We start from the raw sequence: 23,561 nt of genomic DNA, 5'->3' as shown, positions 1-23,561 counted from the left end.
ACTTTTCTATCGATTACTCACCCCATGGATATGTTTGTTGTTGTTTGTTTTTGTCACATTTCTAAGGCAATAATTTGATGACCACCAGACAGTTTCTGTCTGGAAGAAACCACCTAACTCCAAAATGTTCATTTTTCTGAAAATGAAAAATAGGCCTATGCATTTTTCAGGAAATTAAGAAAACCTTATATTTTGAAAACAGAGTAATACTGCCTCATCAAGATTGGTGTTGTGATTTCATATATTGTCAAATATTTCATATATACAATATATTTCATATTGTCAAATATTTCATATATTGTCAATTACTTGCATGAGAGGTGGAGAGGTAGTGAAGTTAGCTCTTTTAGCAGACAGTTTGAGGGTCCAATGGAGTTAAGAGTTGTCTGAAGCGCTGTTTATTACCTTTAACACACAGACGTAAAGGGGGTTCAATAACACTGCTTTATGAAGAGAAAAAAACAATATGGTTTCCCCCCGACAGCAAGATAAACAAACGATACTCTTTGTGTCTCCATAATATACAATAAATCATCAAAGGGATACTTGGAACAGACAGAAAAACTGTTGGATGATTGTTTTTATCAAGTTAGAAGACAGCGGTAAATTGCAGACAGGTGCTCTTTTATTTGTTCTCAAGCTAATGGAAACTACAGCCTTAGCAGGCTGAATAGAAGCCAATTCTTCTTGCATTAATAATAATAATAATAATGTTTGACATATTGTTTAAAATTACCAAACCTACTCTATTCTACAGATGAATGTTACAGATGACAGGCTATTACAAAAATACATTTGATGCATTACCTTGTGTTTTTCTCTGGGTTAATGCCTAAATTGTCACTTGTAGGTGGGCTTCTGAACTGTCCACAGCCCTCCTCTCAAAGACCTAATAGACACAGATGGCACCATATTTTAATAAGCATTAGTGAGGAGCTAATAGCCTATATGAAAATATTGTAATGGTTGAAGTGGTTTGACATTTGATGACATTTTCTTATTTCTGACGTGTGCTATGGCCCATATTAATCGTGTTAAGGAAAAGACGAGCACTGATAAAGTGCATAAGAAAATCCAAAAACTACTTTTGTAGATGTATATTGTTTCTTTTTTATTTCATTGTACTCTGACTTGTTTTACCTTAAATAGTAGGCCTATTATTTGTTAGTTTGTTTAATTGATAACTACTTTATCATTTAATTATGTATGAAAGGTCCATGGTTGTTATTACAATGACCATCATTATTATCATTCGAGACATTCCCAGAGTACCTCCTGGTGGTGCCGTTGGTTGTCATGGCAGCCACACATAAACACTTGCTGCATGCTGACAGAACCTGTTCAAAGAAGGCTGTGAATAACTGTCCAATCAGGTGCTGGTGTTCGGGGGTCACATGGTCCTGGGTTAGAGCCAGTCCTGCGACGAAGAAGTATGCCTCTTGCTGTAGCGCATGGTGTGCAGTGCACTGCAGACCAGCAGCAGAGCAGTGTGTGTGTGTGTGTGTGAGAGTTGTGTGTTTCTGAAAAGCTTCTCTTCAGGACATCGACTGGACACTGATCACTTCACTGCTGCACCTGCTGCTGTGACCGACCGCACCGAGGGCTTGGTTCAGTCCGTTTCATCCTGCTGCTTTGTGAAACCCACTTCACTCCACTGGAAATATGTTTAACAGTGTTCTCAGAGACTTTGACGAGGAGCCCTTCTTCTCGTGAGTATATGGACTGCCTGCCTCTTACTTTATTTATTGTGACCATAATTGTTACTGAGATGAAGTAATTGATTAATTCTATTACAGACATCCTTAACCAGTTATGCTCAGCCTTAGAGTTTCTGCATAAATTGATAATGTCTAGTCAGAAAATGTATCTTTCTATAGGATCTTGTGATATAAAATAATATAATAAAGCCTATACAGTATTCTCCGATGGAATCTACTAGCCTACTGATGCTCATACATCTGCTTGTAATGGGTATAGGCTTACTAAGTTACCAAGGACCCCTCAGAATGACACTTATTAGCTGGTGGACCCCCTTTTGAAAAGATTTGCCATGAAGGACCCCCATACGAGAAGATTTTTCTGGCTCTAGCAGTGATTTTCACCCATTTTAACATCCATGATTTTACCCAGTTTAACATGCATTAGGCTACAGAAACCATTTAATGCTATTTTTTTTAACTCTGGGACCCCAATTGTAAATCAATGTTAATTTAACTGAGAGTGTACAAATGGAACGGGTTCATTTGGTTCCATGTGTACACTGAGTTACAGACCATCAGGGTCCATTTGGTTCCTAACTATAATGTATCTGGGGACTCCCGGGGCCCTGGACCTCCCTCAAGGACCTCTGGGGGTCAACGGAACCCACTTTTGAGAACCACCACTGTACTATAGGCTATACAAATAAATTGGATCATAACCAGTAGGCTATAGTAGTAGTAATAGAGCTACCTACTGAGTGTCAAAAAACTACTTCCTGGCCTTGACAACCCATACATACATCCAAACTGAAAACTCCTATAAACTCCTATCTGAATGTATATATTAAACAATGTTAAACTCGGCAGCATTGCAGCTGTACAGAAATCTTCAATTATCATATTTCTATGAGCTACTTTCTCTCAAGAAATTCTGTGCAGGTGATTCTTTTTGTTGATTTTGAAGTACTCGTTTTCAATAACGCAACATCCCGCTGTCTCCCGCGTTATTGCCACTCAGTCTAGATGAGGGGGGCGTGTCCCAGGGGTAAGGTGATACATATCAATACACCATTGATAGTGAAAGTAGACATTTGAAGTTGACCTTTGTAATACTACCTGGTTTGTAGGCTACAGACGCAGTTACAGTATACCTACAAGGTCATACTTAAAATGCATCTCTGTTTACATGAGGAGTTGAGGACTGAGTCGAAGTAGTAGCACGACTTGTCCAAATGTAGTTAAGACTAGTACAGTAGCTTTGTAGATAAATACACAGTTTTTCAGAGAATATGTTATAGTTGTCCTTGCTGCCTGTGGCTCATTCAATGTGGTTCATATTGAATGGTCTCATTATCACGGCCCCTCATACGGTTTATTTCAGCTTGTAGAGAAGTCTTTAAGACACACGTGTGTCAACCTGCATATATTTAGTTGCTCATCTTTCTCCCTCTTCCTCCACTTTCCCTTCACTCATTCTGATGTTCATATCTAAGCAGTACAAGGAAAACTGGCAGAAAAGAAGACTCTTTAGAGGCTTAGACTTTTTTAGTTTTTAGATGCTCATAATAATGTGCTCATAGTGAGTTAGTTAAAGTAGCAAACGTTTCGGTCCTGGGTCCTTGCTATAAGGAATCATCTCTAAGCAGTTCATTCTCAACAATCATCATCATCCTAGACAGACATGTTGACTCTCTCTCTCTCTCTCTCTCTCTCTCTCTCTCTCTCTCTCTCTCCCTCTGCTGCAGGGGCGATCCCTTCCGAGCTCACAATGAGCATGTGCGGCACATGATGGCGCGAAGCTTCTCGGAACCGTTCGGCGGGCATTTCATGATGCCCAGCCTGACGGACGGAAGGCACGGGCACCATGGCGCGCGCCCAGCACCGGCACAACAGTCCAGCTCAGCTCTGGCACCGAGGGACGAGCACAGGGTAAGAACATACAATAGTATAAAATGCCTCCGATAGCACGCGCACGCACACACACACACACACACACACATGCGCGCGCGCATGCACGCATGCACACAGACACATGCGCACACACACACACACACACACACACACACACACACACACAGTTCACATTGTGTGTTGCACTGACAAGCCAATCTGTTCTCTACCTTGCTGTGTGTGTGTGCACTGTGCAGGTCATAGTTGACCTGTGACTGCAGTCTTCAAAGTGGTGTGTGTGTGTGTGTGTGTGTGTGTGTGTGTGTGTGTGTGTGGGGGGGGGGGGGGGTGCGGGTGCGTGCGTGTGAATTTAATTATTTAATTGGAGAGAGAGAGCGAGAGAGAGACGTTCTATGTGTCTGTCATCATGGGTATGTGTTTGGTCACTTACACTACACATGTGACCTGGGACTGACTGACCTACATACTACATACATGTCTGGCAGAAACCTTGTATCACCATATTTCACCTTTATACGTTTATTTATAGTTTTTATATATAAATGCTCTATTTCATATTTCGTTGTATGACATATTATTGTATGACAAAAGTAGCTTATAGATACCAAGTTATTTAGAAAACCTGACATGCACAACATTGGGACTCCAGCTAAGCTAAGGCGCTAATTGTACTTGTGTTTGTAGATCTGCTGCTTTTGATGCCGCGTGACGCTGTAATTTGAACAAGTAGGGCATTCATTTACGAAAAAAACACAAAAGAATATAAGAGTCAGATAAGAGGTTTCTGCCCGACACCAACAATATCATAATCTTCATCGGTTGCTCTAGTCTATCTATCTATCCTTATTCCTAACACAGTCCTGTGATCAGCCCACACTCTCACTGTAACCTTCGAGGAGAGAGAGAGAGAGAGAGAGAGAGAGAGAGAGAGAGCAGGGTTACTGGGGTCCTAGTGGCAAGTGACCGTACTGGCAGCGTAAGTGTAACTCCTCTTAGTGAGGTATTGGCAGCAGGGCAGCCCTCTTGGCCTCTCTGGACCGGTCTATATGGAGCTCTGAGGAGGACCTATTTATAGAGCATTGTTCCAACAGTGCTTTTCTTATGAAGACACACATACTGTCCTGCAGTGCACACACTGGTAGTGGCGGAAAGTAACTAAGTAGATTTACTCAAATTACTGAACTGAACTGTCCTTATAGCCAAAATGCACATAAAATGTTTTGGTCACTTTATTCATCTGCCTCAGGTTAACTCAGCCTTTATTGGTTTTACCTCATGAGTCCGGGCAGCTCAGTTGGTATAGAGTGGGCCTTTGGCCCACAATGTCCATGGGTTCGATCCCGGGCACCGCCAACTCAAGGGCACTGTAACGGGGACAGAATGCTACAGTATAAAGCGTCGCTCTATACTGTAGAATTCCTGGCGTGGAACTACACCTCCCAAAATCTGTGGCATGAACGGAAGCTGTCATCTCTTCATCATTTGCTTCAATTAATTTGATTTATATTAGGACAAGTTTGCGCGACTGTAGCGTGTGCTCCTGAAAGGTCTTTGAGGGGGACGTGGTACCGCATGCAATAACCAATGAAACACTGGGGTTGTTAAAGGACCACTTCACCACTTTTCAACCTATCTTCATATAATAGGTCCTCACTAATAATCATGAACAAAATGGCGCAATTCTTTTCTACTCGGTCTGTGTCTCATAGGAGGGCTGTGGGCAGTTCAGAAACCGTCCTCCAGTGACGACATCGATGGGGAATACAAGCTAATAGAAACTGCAGGCTTTCTAGTCCTGAAAAGTTGCAATGCGAAAATGGAAGCCATCGTTCTCACGATAATGAAAATCTAAACATTTTTGTAAAGAAATCTTGTTAAAAATAAATCTGCCTAATGATGTCACTGGAGGACGATTTCTAAACTGCCCACAACCCTCCTATGAGACTGAGTAGAAAAATCGTGCCATTTATCATGATTATTAGTGAGGACCTATTAAGATAGTTTGAAAAGTGGTGAAGTGGTCCTTTAAGTAGAAAGTACAACAAAAAAGTAAGTACTTCTTCCGCCACTGTAGACCTACAGTACATACTGTATATGTTGCTCTCTCACACTCACACCAATGGGCCACATATGGGGCATACAGCTGCTCTGCTCAGAGCTGAGCTCCTGTGAAAGTAACATCACACATCCAGTTGGTATAGTTGTCATGTTTATCTGTTTAGTATCAAGTAAAAAGAGAAATGTTATTTCAGGTCAAATGCCCACTGCTTCACGTGGGAATAGTGCCGTAGCCCCCTCCCTCCCTTCTATGTCTTCATTTTTTATCCACAAGAACAAGTGACGTTTGGAGCAACACAATGCTCTTCTTCAGACACACAAGACAGTGTCTTGTGTGTCTGAAGAAGAGCATTGTGTTGTCTTGAAGACACACAATCTGAAGACATGCATTGTTGCTCTAAACAACAACACGTGTTCTTGTGGACGCCACAATAAAGCCATTGAAGGGAGCTGCAGTGTGCAAACTCTTTCTCTGATGTGGTGGAGTTAGCTGCTTTAGCAGACAGTTTGAGGGTCCAATGGTGTTAAGAGGGTTTTGTCCGAAGCTTTTTACTACTGTTCATTGGTTTCATATTTTTTCAACACACAGACGTAAAGATTTATGCATGTGGTTTCCTTCCGACAACAACGATATGTTCTTTTGAGTTCAGCGCTTCTTTGATCTCCTTGACCTCCTTTGATCTTCGTTTACTAATTACTATAGCACATACAGCTTGTAGTTTAGAAAATCCAATTGTGATACTACTTGTTTCATTGCGCCCTCCCCACCAACTGCAAGATATTTACTCTTAGGCTATTTTAATCTTCCTACAATTGACTCAGTGTTCCCAGTATTACAGTACAGTGGTACACTGTCAATGCTACAGCGCACCCACGCACGCACGCACGCATGCATGCATGCATGCACGCACACACACACACACACACACACACACACACGCACACCTCTCCAGATCCAGGGTCATCTGTCCCGGCCCGTTTTTAAAATGTCGTCCCACATGTCCCACTCCCCTTAATCCCCTTACCTCGTGATGACCTGCATGTTTATCCTTGATAATGCCTCTCTCTCTCTCTGTCTTTATTAGCCATCATGTCATTGACTAATTCAGGCTGAAAGGATCTGAGGTGTTAGGTAACGCTTGGTGAAAGTGTCTGAACTGGATCTGTGAGGGTGAGCTAAGTGGTCCACGAGAGGGAGAGGGAGGGAGAGCCCTTCATTAGAGAAGGCAGGGCTTGACATTCACTCTTTGAGCCACTTGTCCTTCATTCAAGTAATTTCCCAATCACTTGTCCTTTGGACAAGTACATTTCCCATTTACTTGTCCTTTGGACAAGTACTGTACATTTTCCATTCACTTGTCCAGGCACAAAATAAATCACTTCTTCTTGGACTTGGAATGCATTTAATCAGTGGACCTTCTCATAAGGACTATACACTATAATGTAGTGCAGGTGTTCCCAAAAAGTAGTTAAACCACTAGATCACAAAGGCTGTGCAGGTTTAGACCACCTGACGATGCAAATTGGAAATGCATGCCCCACCCAGATATTATGTCTGTGTCCCTTTTATGCCCATATATGGAGTTCTTTGTCAGGCATGCCCAAATATGGAGTCTATGCAGACGTCAGAACAGGCCAGTTCCTTAAATGGACACTGGGCAGAGGCAAGGAAGATTAGAGAAGGAAGTGACACATGGTCACGTGACTGTGCTGTGCCATGACACTTTCATGGGAGCCAGATCTCTCACCGGAAGTTACATGAATACAAAGCAGTAAATGGAGCAAGCTTGACCAGCTCATAACAAACATTATTTATGAACCATTGAGACAGTTGGGTAGATTTTGAAGGTGCGTTTTACCAATGGAAATACATAAATTGGCCTCGCTCTGCGCACATTCGTATTATGAAAGGCATATCGGCCCGTGTTGAACGCACTGGCCCGTGTTGAACGCACACACATTATGGCTTACCGCGTTGCTGAATATTTTAGCATTGTGGGAGTGTCCATATGTTAATTATTTTCGCTTTGCGCAATTTGCTATTAAGCCCCTTGACCTAAAGACACTCAGCGCATAACGATTAGACGTGGGTCTGACCACCTCATAAACGCAAAAAGCACTGTTTGATTTGACACTTGAGCGGCTCTGTGAGGCTGCTAGAGTGTTGCCATGTCTGTTTATTATAAGCGGCTTCTTTTTCTGTAAAGTTGCTTGTAAATATTGGTAGTTGTACTATTTTGTGGTTGCTTTTCTTGTTTCTAAAGTGGTTATTTGGGCTTTTCTCCTAATGTTGTTTAAACCAGTGATCCTCACACAGCACATTCCCATGTCAAGGATCCCCAGATGAATGCATTTGCCCAACTAAGGACGGCTAATCCAAAAATTCAATAAAAAAATTCCAAGATTACTTTTGAAAATAGCAGATCTATACCAGCTCACAATGCATCACATTCATTAATTAAAACTATGAACTCTGACTGCAGGGGGATATATATAATGATCATTATAACAATGTGCAAGAACATATTTAAAAAGAAGGAAGAACTTTATATTTGTGGACAATCAAAATATGTTTTTTTATTTTAATGTGGTGTCATTAAAAATTAATCTGGATATGGCAGACTCACTATCTAGAAAATAAAAACATGGCACTTAATTTAAAATAGGTTACAGACCCCTGTTATATGCGCTTATTTTTATAGACCTATTTACTTGTTTCTATGAGACATGGCAACAGCCTCGTTTTGCGTCTTTATTTTTTTAAATGTTGAGATTAGAAACGGCCATAATTCTTTCATTTCTCAACCTTAAAAATAAATAAAAACATCTCCATAATCCGTGGGAAGTTTGCTTTCATATGCTGTATCACACCCGATTCAAGTCTTCTTCAATAAAATGCTACGAGCGAACTCAGCGAAGACCATACCATGGGGCCACAGCATTACGCAGCACGCATTCAACTCATTCCTTCGTCGTGACTTGAATGAAATAAAATATAATAAACGTTATTTTACTGGTGTTTTTCAATAGTGTGCTGTGTGCAAGTGCAACAGTGAATATACATGCATGCACTAGGCTATATTTCTTCCGTGTCGGGATGGTGATTGAGCTCTTCAAGTTCACAGCCCGTTTGTCTTTCATAAAAAAACGTTGATATTAGCCTATAAACACTCATGGTTCTCTCATTTCTCAACCGTTTTATTAAATGTAAAAATCTCCATATTCCTTAGGAATCTTGCTTTCATTCGCTGTATGGTACATGGTTCTATCGTTATCGAATTAAACAATATCAAACGAACAAAGTTCGGGGGTTAGACGATTCTGGGAACATTACGCATGGATTGCCAATATGCTGCTATCTACTCGCAGTTCCATTCCGATCTGAAAGGTATAGGTGGGTCTGTTCTTTTGAGGCATAAAGGTGATAGCATGCAGTGCAATAGGAATAATTAACCCAAATGTGACAAAGTCATGTCATGTCTTCTATGGTGCCAGCCTGAAGAAATGTAATACCACGATCCCCAAAGTGCGCATTCCGTATGTGACATCAGCTGACTGGTAAATAGAATAGTACGGACATGTTGATTGGGTACGTCTCAAACACGCCTTAAACACACCCATGACTAATTCAAGGCCGTTTTGCGCACTCCGCGGGGTGTCAAAAGCGCTTCTTAACATGCCCAAAATTGCAATATGACATACCACACGCCCCCAGATCATAATACTGTAATTAGATTCGTAAAATATAGAAGTAAGTAAAATAGAAGTCCTAAATCAACCCCAGTGTGTCATATAATCGGTTCAGGCATATAAAAGAAGACCTATCACAGTTTGTTTTCTAATCACTTGCTTTTCGGTGTGTCTATCATTTTATTTGAGGATTTAACCGGCAGCAGGTATCGTTTCTGTTCCGGGGGTATCTACCTGATGTAGTCGTGTATAGTCCACAGACACACAGCACACACACAGGACAAGCCTTGTACTGTGTACCTTGTACAGTATGTACCCTGAGATGATCGAAGACAGTGTTTGGGTGGGAGAAGGAAACGTCTACAGTAAGACCACAAGGTCTGTGGTTTGGGAGAGAGGGCTCTTCCATTGGACAGAGATGTCTGAAACACCTGGGACTCTAGACTGCTATAAACCCGGGGGAAGTCACAAACCACAAGCAGAACGCCGTCCACTAAAATACACAGTGTAAGGCTGCCAATGGATCAGCACAACAAACCACTGAGCTTATTCCACCGAACCTGATCCCTGTCCCCGGACTCGCGCTCATACACGCACACGCGCACACACACACACTTAACAGCATCGTGTTGGTTCTCAGCCGTGGTCGTTGCCAAAGTCATGCTGCTGTGTTAAAATGTCTTTGTACAGAGGGATTCCGCCCGACAGCATGCAGTTCACTTCACAACTGACATATGTGCGTTGTCGTGGAAATTCTGGATCAATCAATAATCGACGAGGCAATATTTAGAGACAATATTCTCAGGTGCTGATGTATGCTTTATGTAAACATGATATCATGGAGAGAACTTAAGTATACAATAACACTTAAACACAATAACACAGTGTCAAGTTAGTTCTGCCCAGAGCACAGGGCAGAATCACACTTATAGTACTGTAGCTTCTCCAGTCCAAGGACAAAGTGAACCATAACAAAAAACGCTATAACACAAACAACGGCCATTGACTAGGCCACAGTGGAGACATCCCAGGCCCCCACAGCCACCGAATAGCACATGTATTATATAAGTATCATAAGTGATGTTAGATATAAGCAATCACATAAATTCTTCCTCGGCGTGCATGCTTGCGTGCATGTGCATGCGTGCGTGCGTGCATGTGCATGTGCATGCGTGCGTGCGTGTGTGCGTGCGTGCGTGTGTGTGTGTGTGTGTGTGTGTGTGTCATGGATGTTGTTTTGTGCTTGCTGGTGTCTGCAGCTCCATCTGTTTGACACTGTGTTGATGGGCTACTAGCTGGATGACAGACAGCTCACCCCCATGCTGCTCTCCAATATCACACACACACACACACACACACACACTTGAGAATATGCAAGCACATTATGCACCCACTAATGTGTGCCCCCCCCCCCCCCACACACACACACACACACACACACACACACACACATGTTTCATAGTCCAAATATACACATTACGCAGACATGCAAACATGCATCACATACAACACACGCACGTCGCACGCACACACACCCCCACACACTGAAAATGTTCGGTTTTGATGGGGCCGGGCATTGGATGTTGACCCTGTCGGGCGGAAACATTGTGGCCCATGAAAAAAACAATAATTGGGAGAAAGAACCTATAGGTGTTCCAATGGATCCAGTGTAGTTTTCATTTGGTCACCATGTTTTATTGTTTAAATATTTATAAAACCCAGAGACAGAAGAATAACCACTTCCATTCAGATTCAAAATCGCTCTAAAGTTGTGAATATAGCAGAGGCTTAAGTTGTGAGGCACACGTGAGCGATATGTGGCAGCCGATGGCCTCCTCACACATCACTGATCGCCTCGTCTGAGTTGGTGGGCGGACTATACAGTAGGTGAGGTTAATTACCTTTTGACAAATCGCACACATTAGCTTGTCCGCTGAACGTGTGCGATTTCAGTTTGTAGCTTCTCAGTAGCATCACGTCGTAGCTTCATGTCGCTGGCCTTTTATTGAAAATCACTTTGACAAGCCTGTCGCTTTGTCGCTGCTTGTGTGGACGTATAGCACTACAGCCGTGGAGCTATTACGCATTGGTCTTCGCCGTGCCGCTTGAGGCGAAAATCCCCCCAAATAGCCCCTAGGCCTTATCACATTTCTGGACATCCATCTAACTTGTTTATAAATAGAGGCTGAGATGTGGTTTCAGATGATAGTGTTTTTATTCTTAGCGCGGGGTGTGTAGTACACTGTCTTGGACTGGGAGGAGGGTTGCACAGAGCTAGACTTGTGGTGTCTGTGCCTAGCTGTGATATGTGTTGCAGTGCTGTTGCTAAAACACATCAGGTACTATTTCAGTGTCTCGCAGTGACTCTTTCTCTCTCTCTCTCCCCGGATCTGCTTTCAGACGTCTGAGGTGTCGCGTTGGGTCGCCCTCCTCCATTAGTCACACGGGTTCACGGTGCAGCGATCCAGTAGTCTCTCTCAAGAGGACAGACATCGACAAACTGTTGTTCAAATCGTCACTGTTGGGCAAGAAGCCTATAGGCTGCACTAGTATGTCCACAACAGCAGTAGTCTCTCTCAAGAGGACAGACATCGACAAACTGTTGTTCAAATCGTCACTGTTGGGCAAGAAGCCTATAGGCTGCACTAGTATGTCCACAACAGCTACTTTTTAGGAAGTGGAAAATCGAACGTGTGTCCCATCTATGAGCTGACAACATGCAGTGGTGTAAAGTAACTATACTGTAGGTACATGTGCTCAAGTACTGCACCTACAGTACTTTACTGGAGTATTTCCAATCTCCAGTACATTTACTTCTACTCCACTACATCTCGGAGCCAAATATTGTACTTTTGCTCCACTACATTTATTTGACAAATGCAGTTACTATAGTTACTTTGTAGATTTTTGAGTGGTGCAACCACTCCAAGGAACAGCAATGTCCGTGTCCGCCTATGTGTTGTACACCTATGTATGTGTTGGTTAATGAGCACCAGTATGAGTACCAGTAGGGGCGCTGTTGTGCCAGAAACGGAGAGAGAGAGACAGTGCTGCACTGTTGCTAATGAGAGAGAGAGAGAGAGACCTCAGAGTGACTGGGGGGGGGGGGGGGGGGGGAGGGGAGTTGCACCAATCGGTTCACACGGGTGTGATTTTTATTATTATTAACCATTTCAGCTATATACACATTTCGGCCATTTGAAAATAGCTGATCTACAAGCTTGTAGATCTGCTACTTTTTTTTACTACGTTTTGTATACATATGAAAACTTGAAACGAGACATTCTGCATAAAGAGTCACGATATGACGTGTTGCGACACATCGGCTATTTCCGTCATACGTTGACACGTGTATCAGGCTCTACTGGTTTAGTTAGCGACTAGCTTCGGAAACCCAGACGTTTTTATTTCCAGGGAGAAAAGAAAAGTCTGGGACCGAGTCCACTTCAATTCGGCATAGAGTAGCGCAAACGTCGATCACTCTCTGCTGATTTCTGATCGTCTGCACGATTTGTTAAATTGACGCACACACATACACACACACACACCTCTCTCTCTCTCTGTCGCTCTAATTAATTAGTCTCATGTCACGCAGCTGCGTCTAGATTCTCCCGGCGGATCCTGCCGGGAGCTGCCTATGCCATATAAAGCATAGGTGGACCCCAGGCTATAGTTAGCGACTGGCTAGCAGCATCATAAATGGGGACAGGTGGATGCTTTGACTGTGACTGGAAGTGTCTCCGTGACCCCGTTCCCATGTAGCATCAGCTTTCCAAATGCCGTCCTTGGCTGCAAATTTGCCCAAACTTCTGAGAACCTTTACCGCTAACGGTTGAAACGAATCAAACGATAACTCAGCGCAATGCAACTCAGCGCAATGCAACGCAGCGCAATGCAACGCAGCGCAATGCAACGCAGCGCAATGCAACTCAGCTCAATGCAACTCAGCTCAATGCAACTCTGCGCAATGCAACTCAGCTCAATGCAACTCAGCTCAATGCAACTCAGCTCAATGCAACTCAGCTCAATGCAACTCAGCTCAATGCAACTCAGCTCAATGCAACTCAGCTCAATGCAACTCAGCCCAATGCAACTCACCTCAATGCAACGCAGCTCAATGCAACTCAGCTCAATGATTAAAAGGGCAACATTCCCTGCGTTGACGATGACTCGACGCGGCTGCAGTGGAACTTTGACATAACGGCAGCAGCATTATTTATGCATCCCTGAAAAAGATAGTGCTCCACTCTCACATCCATGTAATGCCCACAGGTGCAGGACAAACAACAATAATATACTGGTACTGGAAAAAAGCTCTGCAAAGTCTGCAATAGTTTTAAATGTAGAATCAGTAAATGACGAGAAGAAAAAAAAACATTTTGCCCAAAAATAATTTTAGGTGGGATGCCGCTCCCCTACTACACTCCTGCACTTCAGATCTTCTTCATCAGGACTTTTACCTGATGTCCTGGTCTCTGGATTTATTCAAGTGACTGAAACGTTGACACTACTGCACCAGTACATAATATAAATAAATAAGCAGTTTGTTATTTTTTAATGCAGTGCGCAGACTATTGTCTTTTTTTCTTTATTCATCCCCTCTCTCTCTCTCTCTCTCTCTCTCTCTCGTTACAACTGTGTGCTAGTGCTGCCACTTTATTTTGAGAACCAAACTCAGCTCTAAGCATCATTGCACCTAACTATACTAGCTGGTAGCGATCATCCCTCTATCTCTCTGATGGCTTTTAGCTCACTCCTCAGCAGTGATCCGCTATCTCCCTCGTGACCATCCCGATTCCTAGAAACCAAAACCTCCACGCCCCCCTTGTGGTGGGAGTTATTATCCCCTCCGTTAAAGGCAAAGGCAGTCTCAGTACCCCAACGCGAAATAACATGGGAGGCGGAGGGAGGGCAGAAAAACAAGTGATGAGAGAGAGAGAGAGAACAAAGCTGCAGTAGCCTAAAATAATGCGTTCGGAAGACCAGTGAGTCCACGCTCCATATTTTGCAGCTCTCCTCGGCTTGGCCCTCGATCCGCCCACGGCACGCTAAAAATACCGCGGGCAGAAATGTAAGCGGCATTTATTAGTTGATAGATGCCTCCCGGAGATATAATTGGCCACGAGGCTTCATATGTTATACGGAACGCCATGCGGCGAGCGTTTTACATCAGCGTGACCTTTTGCAAATTGCTGAGCGAGCATCTTTGGACTTTCAATGCCCCCCCCCACCCCCTCCCACCTCTCAACATGTCGGGTCCCTGGCCACGTCCTGTCCGGGCCGTACGGTCCGGCCCATCGCGGTCTTCCTAGAATGAAGCCGGGCTTCAGCGTTAAGCCTGCGCTAATCCCTGGCAACGTGACCCAATTACAAACACAAGTCATTCACTAACCTTTGGCTATGCACAATGCCTGACCCCCCTAAGCATGCATGCGCATGCACACACCCACATACACGCACGCACACACATTACATATACAGAGCCACGGCTATAGTGACATGCTTATCCCAGGGCTTCGAGGTCGTAAACACCCCTGGGGGGTTCGTTCAGGCGAACGGAGGCTCTGACTGAAGGACAGCATTCTCATCCCGCTATTCCTCTAAGTTCAAGGCTGAGGGCCGACACAGTTCTGGGGAAGTGTGTCAAGGGCTTTACTGAGCCTTGTAAGACGACCTTAGAACAAAGCCTTGAGGAGAAAGGAACGGCGCACTCACAAAACAACATGTGAAAACAGTGTACGACGTGACTGGTGAATTTGTTAGGGGACTGTGCTGTGTGCGACTGCGAGTGTAGTATCCTAGTTTCTGTGAGGCATTCATCGTTCTATTTTCACTCTATTTATGTGACTATTTTTTTTAATGGAATACACTCTGAGGTCGCTCTGGATAAGAGTGTCTGCTAAGTAACTGTATGAGTACCTGTATTAGTGTGCTAATACTTACACCACTGTGTCTCTTGTCTGCAAATAGTATAACTTGAGTTTAAGGGTACGTCACGGTCACACATATGTGACGGCAGGTGAGCGAACACATGCCAAGGTGTCAAATGTGTCAAAGTTTGGGGCGACTGGTGATGTGATCTCCAAGTCGTGTACTAAACTAAATGACACTCACCTACTCTCTTCTCTCATTTCTTCTCTCTCTCACTATCACGATCAAATAGAGGCTTAAAAATAATGACCTGTTCCCCATTGATTATCCCTCTTATTACACGGCTACTTAATAAATGAATTAATAAATTTACCCTAAAGTAACAAAACAAAGGATTTGACTGTAAGCAACAGTAATCAAAAACAAGTAGTCAATTAATTTATGCCAGGTGTGTCCACGCGGTTGCCTCGGCAAAACAACGGGAAGTGTTGATAAAATAGAATCGATATCCGGTTACTCTACTCTCCATTTCTAGCTTCAAATGTTTTCAAAGGCATTCTTGTAACCAAGCTGTAATTGACGTGTTTGTGTTTGTTTACATGGCTGCCATGTTGGATACGGCACAAAACCAAGTGACGCAGATTGATTTGAGCCAGGTGCTCCTGGGTCTTTGATTAGACAGCGGTCAATATTCCAAATGAACAGACTGTTGAATTTAGTGGTTGACCATTCAGAATCAAGCATTCAACCAAGCCGTTAAGTAGCCTAACAGCAGTAAGAAGCGACCTCGCCCTAACGGGCATCTGCCTCCGTGACGGCAGACAGCAGACTGCTGGGCGAGTGCTGGAGCTTTGGCATGGGGGGGCCAGATCAACATATGGAATGAATTCTGTACTGGCCATATATGGAGCGTGTCTTGAGTGTACAGGGTTTGATGAGGTCAGATCAACATATGGAATGTCAGAACAGGTCAGCTCCATATATGGAGATCTAAGATTTGAGGTTTGAGGTCAGATGCTGGTCGGCTCCATATATGCAGATATGGAGATCTAAGTGTCCCCATGATGTCATGTGATGTCTAGACTGTAAATGAAGGTGCAGTATCTCTCTGAAGGCATGTGTGGACTGTAAATGCCTACACTAGATACCTCCATAGATAGTTGGCAGCTTATCATGGTTTAATGTTTAATGACAAAGTCACACTGTCACATGCAACTATGCAGCCAACTGTCTCAGCAGCTGATACTATATAGGACATTAAATTCTGTATTAAGTTGATTGGCGGTCGAGGCACATGCATGTGTGTCTTGCCGTGCACGCCGTGTCTTCTTGACGTGAATGTTTTTCCATGTGCTGCGTGCGGTAACATTTAACGTGAATGAATGTATTCGTGTGCCGCGACCTGACACATGTGTTTGTTTACATAGAGTTATTTGTGTGACCTGGTATTGGTGGCTATATAGTGACCAGGTGGCGCGGTGACAATTCCAGCCTTTCATGTGGCTGTTCCTTTCACACAGCCCCTGGTGTGTGTGTGTGTGCGTGTGCGTGTGCGTGTGCGTGTGCGTGTGCGTGTGCGTGTGTGTGTGTGTGTGTGTGTGTGTGTGTGTGTGTGTGTGTGTGTGACGAACGCGGTATAGTGGTATTTGTGATTGATATCGTTATCAATCACAACACTTTTTTAAAAGCATCATCTTTTTCCAGGGCACGGGCATGATGAATCCCTTCAGCATGCTAGACAACATGATGTTCAACATGCAGAGCAAGATGGGAGACATGAACAGAAACTTTGTGAGTATCTTATAGGCCAGTAGTTTGCCCTCAGTCTGAAAGACTGCTGCACTCGTGGAAATCATGATGGGCGTGCTGTCGTAACTTAAGTGTGTGTGTGTGTGTGTGTGTGTGTGTGTGTGTGTGTGTGTGTGTGTGTGTGTGTGTGTGTGTGTGTGTGTGTGTGTGTGTGTGTGTGTGTGTGTGTGTGTGTGTGTGTGTGTGTGTGTGTGTGTGTGTGTGTGTGTGTGTGTGTGTGTGTGTGTGTGTGTGTGTGTGTGTGTGTGCGCGCGCGCGCGTTTGTCCTCCAGGAAAACGCACCTACAGACTCAAACGCTCATTCGTTCAGCTCGTCGTCAGTGATGACCTACTCCAAGGTTGGAAACGGGCCTCCGAAGGTGTTCCAGTCGTCGTCGCAGACCCGCCGGGCCCCTGGAGGGGTATGTACTGTACACTCTACTGTACACTCTCTACTGGAGCCACTACTTCTTCCCAATATTCAAAACATTTTAAATTATAGTGAGAGGCTGAGCTTCGGCAGAAACGGTGTGACGTGTTTTCCAACTCCAAACTAAACCAGACAATGTCCTGCTGTTAAGGTGATTTTATTAACACCAAATAATAAGTCACTGCCTGAAACTTAGATAAATGAAACGGAAGGCAAACGGTTCAACGGTGAACAAACGTAAACGTTCAGGAGAACATATTGAGCCTATCTCACTCACTTCACTCTGACTCACTGACTGCCATCATCCATAAGTATATATCTTGCTGCTTACACAATGGATATTAAAATAAATAAATGTAAAGATATTTTTAAATATATTTTCGTGAGCTCGAAATGCCAGCTTCCTTGCTCGGATTTCGGGAAGTGTATAGTTCCAGACTATTCGGAAGATTGTGGAATAGTTGTCTGGCTATACGCGAGAATAGTCATGACCAGACATTTATCACAGCTCAGAGTGTGCAATGCGACATGATATAACAGCACACTTTAAAGTGGCTTGCTGTGTGTCGAGGGTCACTTTGAGTGACTGAACATCTGTTTCCTTTTTCGTTGTCCGATGGCTCGTCCAGATCAAGGAGACGCGGGAGGCTCAGAGGGACTCTGAGAGCGGGCTGCAGAAGATGGCCATCGGCCACCACATCCAGGACCGGGGCCACGTGGTGGAGAGGAAGGAGAACCACAAGACGGGAGAGAAGGAGCTCAACCAGGACTTCCAGAATCTGGATGAATGTATGTTCATTATTATAAAACACAGTTAGAAACAGTTAGTCCGTTGGAAGGATGTTAGGCTCTTAGCCTTGCTTATGATCCTTGATGACTATTGTGTTGTTCTCGCTTACTGTAAATCGCTCTGGATTAAACCCATTTAGGCCTGACCTAAAATTTTTAAACAAATCTTCTAAATCCTCCAGTTTTATGAAATAAATATTTTCACGATTTTTCAAAAATAGCAGCGCGCTATGAGCTTGTAGATCTGCTATTTTTCAATAGCTAAATTATAACATAATGTTTAAAACACCAAAAGGTGTTCCCGCCCAGAAATTGTAAATTGTTAACCCATTAAGACCTGAAGCCACTTCTACAAATGCCTTCTAAATCAGTAGTTCTCACACTTTCAAGCTCACCTCACTGCCCGTATGGTTTGAGAACGGCCTGGGTTTCCAAACCTCACGTTGTTATACTTATGTAACACATTATCCATATCATTCCTACGCCGTGCAAAACAAGGACCCATTTCCCACGGTCGCGGTGCCATAAAGTCGACTCCCCCCTGACCCCTGACCTCTCCACACTTCCAGCTGAAGCGCAGTCCTTTGACGAGGAGTGGCAGCGTGAAGTGTCCAAGTTCCAGTCCTCCGTGCCCCTGCCTCGGCTGCAGCAGGCCCCCCCCAAACCACGTGCAGTTCACCGGGCGGCCCTCACTGGCCCTCAACAGGCCCACAGGTCAGTGGCACATGCACCGTGCACATAACTTCATCCACACAGCTGGGTGAAGACAGGCCTTAATCAGCAAGCGCTTTAGGATCAGGTGACAAACATGAGAGGAACAGTTCACTCAGGCTTCAGGTTCAGGTTACTTTATTTAGGTGCGTTTGGTTTGCAGTAGACAAAGACACCCATCTTGGCAAGTTGCACACACAAACCAGTGTAAAATAACGTGTTAACTTACTTGTGATATTATCATTGTAATACTTTATGTAATACTTTATGCAAAGCGAGTAGGTTGACCAAAATTCCGGGTACCCTGTAATGTAATGGTGACAGTTTTTTAAAATAAATGAAATGCTAAGGAGCAAAGCTGTTGTGCAGACTGTTACCTCTTTCAATAGTGTTACTTTACCCAGAAACGTGTAGTGTAACTTATTAAAATTGCCAAAATAGTAATATTACTAATACTAATAATATTACTGATCCAAGTAATGTGGCGTTACTCATTACAAACACAATTTTTGTGGTTTTTGACTGAGATAAAAGCACGTACAGCGAGCAGCTCATCAATCAAACACGAAGCCACGGCTATACACATAGTACATGCATGCATACTTGACAAAGTCATCTCATTGCCATTGAGCTGACTAACAATAAAATAGTCATATGCATACTTTTAAATGGTTCTATTTAACAGCTGCTGTGACATACAGTAGGCTACTTGTGCAGAGAATGTCGGGGAAAAACTATTTTTTTGTTTATTTTGCATAAATCATTGCTTTTACGTCTGTGTGTTGGTTAAACTAACATTGAACCAATGAAAAGTAGTACAAAGTACTTCGGACAAAATCTCTTAACTCCATTGGACCCTCAAACTGTCTCATGCAAGTAATTGACAATATATAAAGTCACACCAGCAACTTTGATGAGGTAGTATTGCATTATTTTCAAAATATAAGGTTTTCTTCATTTCCTGAACATTTTATATTTTTTTCATTTTCGAGTTAAGTGTTTTCTTCCCGACAGCAGAGATATAATAGAAAGTAAACCTCAGTCTTTGTGACCTATTAGTTAAATAGGAATCCGTCCAGGCCACAACATTGTGTTACTCAACCACTTTTGTTGGGCATGACGTTATGGGTGAAATTACATTGTCCTACATTGGGGTTGTTTGGGGTTGAATTGTGTTAAACGCAGATGAGGAAAATCAACAAATAAAAGTCCAGTATGGCTTCCATGATGTATAATGCCTCCCTTATGTGTTTATTTATTCATTTATTCATCCATTTCAGAGAAAGAACAAAACCAAAGGCTGAGGGAAGGAAACAAGCGCACAGTGACCTCCATGTGAACGGAGCAGGCGTGACAAAGCAGTAAAAACACCTGCTGTGTCTCTGTGCTCATAAAAATGTGTTGACCCCGTCCCCGCACGCACACACACACACACACACGCACACACACACGCACACACATCACATCACATTTGAGTTCCTTTTGTATGCCTGTCAGATTTCTCTCTCAGCTGTTGGTGCGCAAATGTGCCTTGCATGGCTTTGATCTACCACACAGAAAACATTTTGACGATGTATGCGCACTGGCACACCGGTTGTGTGCCCCCCTGATTATTAATAACATCTAAACATACTCTTATTATGCATATCGCATTCTCGCCGAGATATATTTTCGAGTTAAAAAGATAAATACAAATAAAAAAAGAATAAAGAAAGGTTCAAGCCCATTAAGATTTGAGTGCCAACCCTAACGAGCGAACGTTCGAACACTGAACTTTCGGGGACAGCCTTAACACACACACACACACACACACACACACTGACGACTGACCAGTCATGATTTATTTTCTTTTTTAAAGCTACCACTTTATTAATATCCATAGTATCGTATACAGGAAGTTTCAAAATACAGCACCACCTGAACAATCCAGAGCTTATTTTTAATGAACAAAATGATATTTTGAAACTATAAAATAGCTTGAACCAGTGCTGGTTGTCTCGTTAGAGCTCGCTCGCTGCAATGGTGTCTGATCCGAACTTAACCGAGATGCCGAAACTGTATAGTACTGCTATCTGGGTTGCACAGCCAGATGTCCTGTCTCATGCTCAGGACTCGTGTCAAGACTACTAATAGTTAGTTGCTATTAACTGCTCAATAAACCCTTTCTGATTCTTCTTTTATATGGTTCATGATGACGATGCCAGCCATCTGAGTATGTGACGATGCCACACGTGTATACCCATAAATGAGGTTTCTAGATTAGTCTGATGTCAGTGCTGGATATCGCCGTAGTCTCCATACATGGGGCTATAGGTTGTCCCCATATATGGAGCTTTAAGTGAAAGTCTTTGTTACAGAAACCAATCTGTATGATATGCTAATTGCTAATACAATATAACTGCCTACGGTAGGTAGATGTTTGAGAACCAGGTTTGAATTTCGGGCAGGACAAGAAAGACTTAGGGATTGCAGCTTTAAATAATTCTTATTTAAGCCTACAAGCTAACAGTATATACTGTATATATTACTAATATTAGGCATTACAGACGCCGCAGCTAGACAGCTAGAGGGCGCAGTAGGACTAATGTGGACGTAGGGTATCGAAACCTATATCCATAAGTTTAACAATAGTATTTAAAACATAAACTATTGTGAATATAGAGGTCATTTGAAAATGATTGCATGGCTGAAAGTCATAAAATATATAGCCTATATAATGAATAATAATATGATATAATATAATAAATCAAATGCGTATCACCATGTAGTACAAATTACAAATTTGCTTTCATAGGGTATGCTTTTCTGTTACTTTGTAGACGGCATCATAAAAAAGAAATCTATTTTGTCTAAAGCGGACTCATCTGCTATAGTGCTCTAAGACAGTTATCTTTATTGTCCGTTTGTAATTATACCGTGTAGTGCCTTTTGTTCTAGATTTTGTACTTTATCTGCTGTAATCATTGTAAATGAGAAGAGAAAACAAATGAATGGTAACCTTTTTATATCGTTAATATGTTATGTTGCTTTCTTTTGTTTTTCACCTGATGAAATCAATGCTACAATGCACCAATATTTGGAGATGAAGAAAGCCTGTTTATCTCATCTTCTTATTCATGTAGATTTTCAAGTTTCAAGACTTTTAAGATAACATCTTCCATGTTATGGAATATTATCTGAAAATTAAAATGTGGAAAATGTGCACATTTTGTTTTTCTATGTGTTCCTCTTCTGTTGCTCCTGTTGAAACATTAAGATGTATAAATAAAGTTTACTTTACTACTTAAAAGGGTTAGTTCAGATTGTTGTGTGCTTAAAGCGCAATTTCGTTCAACATTGACCCCTCAACATTGGTTTTGTGCTGCTTCATACTGGTCACAAAATATGTGACAGAGGTCAAAGTTGAACAGAAGTTGTGCTATAGGCCTATTGTAGAAATAGCCAAATAGGTCAACAATACAAATGACGCTAGTTTTGTGGATTAATTTGTTTTTAACCCATTTTGGACGGGAACCCCTTTTTGTGTTTTAAACATTATGCTATAATTTAGCTATTGAAAAATAGCAGATCTACAAGCTCGTAGCGTGCCACTCGAGCTTGTAGGTCTGCTATTTATTTTTTTATCGTGAAAAGGCCTGAATGGGTAATGTGTGGCTCCCAGACCCCCACCAAATGACCGGAACTACTTAATATTCACCTAAACCAGACCAGAACTCCCACCACGGGACAATCAATTAATACCTTTGCAACTACCGTATATTAATCTGACTTTTAGCGCCGTTTCTCCATCGGTTCTCCGAAAAACGTGTCCAGTGTGCAACCACCTTTACACCCCAATCTGAGAACCCATCGTCAAAAGAAATATTGGAAACACAGCGCCAAATATACATCACTCTTTTCCTTATATTGACAGTGTCAACAGTCTGTCTCAAGAGACTACTTACACCGCAACATCCATATTGTGGGATAAGCTTTCGCAGGGGATGCAGATTAGAGACACCAACGGACCGACATGCGGAAACAACGGTCGGACATGCGCTGCTCCCGTGCTTGTGGTTAGCGTTAGGTTTGAGGTAGACTGTCGGTCTAATAGCAGATCGACAAGCTTGTCCATCGGCTATTTTCAGCGAAAGCTTTCCCCACAATAACAGAAAAGATACTAGTATAGATCCCTGTCCCATGTGGGGTTTAAGTGGTTAAGACATATTTCACATATATGTGAAGTGTTATTTGTTTGTGAACAAGTACATTATATTCCCTCAGATAGATGACTTTAAAATGTCACAACTTCATGTGGCTTATTATTATGTACGTGGAAAACCTTCCACATTAGGAGGCCTATCTCTCTGCATGTTTATCAGGTTCCCCTCTGTGTGACCCCTCCATTGTGCCTGCCCGGACCCCCTGCTGTGCCAATTTGGCAGTGGCCTAGCAGAGTATATTTAAACCAGATCCATTGTCAATAAACCCCACAGTGGTCAGAAGATCTCACACCTGCTCGCCATGTGCTCCATCGTCACATCATTTTATCTGCTTCATTGATCTCTCGGATCAATGGTTTTTTATGAGTGGGGTCGTCCAGGGACGACCCTTGGAGAGGGAGGGGTCCCTAG

General features: G+C 42.9%; 1 protein-coding gene across 1 annotated transcript; it reads left to right on the top strand.

Moving 5' to 3' along the window:
- The first annotated feature begins 1,435 nt into the window (after positions 1 to 1,435).
- mlf1 (myeloid leukemia factor 1) lies at positions 1,436 to 22,150 on the top strand. Its single transcript, XM_083774085.1, has 7 exons — positions 1,436 to 1,709; positions 3,446 to 3,629; positions 16,935 to 17,021; positions 17,312 to 17,440; positions 18,078 to 18,237; positions 18,807 to 18,951; positions 20,229 to 22,150. Exons 1-7 carry the CDS (start codon positions 1,663 to 1,665, stop codon positions 20,311 to 20,313), a joined length of 837 nt encoding a protein of 278 aa, XP_083630211.1. The 5' UTR covers positions 1,436 to 1,662; the 3' UTR covers positions 20,314 to 22,150.
- The last annotated feature ends 1,411 nt before the right edge of the window (positions 22,151 to 23,561 follow it).

The sequence above is a fragment of the Protomyctophum parallelum genome (genome assembly GCF_964188405.1).
Source record: "Protomyctophum parallelum genome assembly, chromosome: 9".
Taxonomy (NCBI): Eukaryota; Metazoa; Chordata; class Actinopteri; order Myctophiformes; family Myctophidae; genus Protomyctophum; species Protomyctophum parallelum.
The sequence above is the reverse complement of the archived record's forward strand: the minus strand, read 5'-3'. Positions and strand labels throughout refer to the sequence as shown.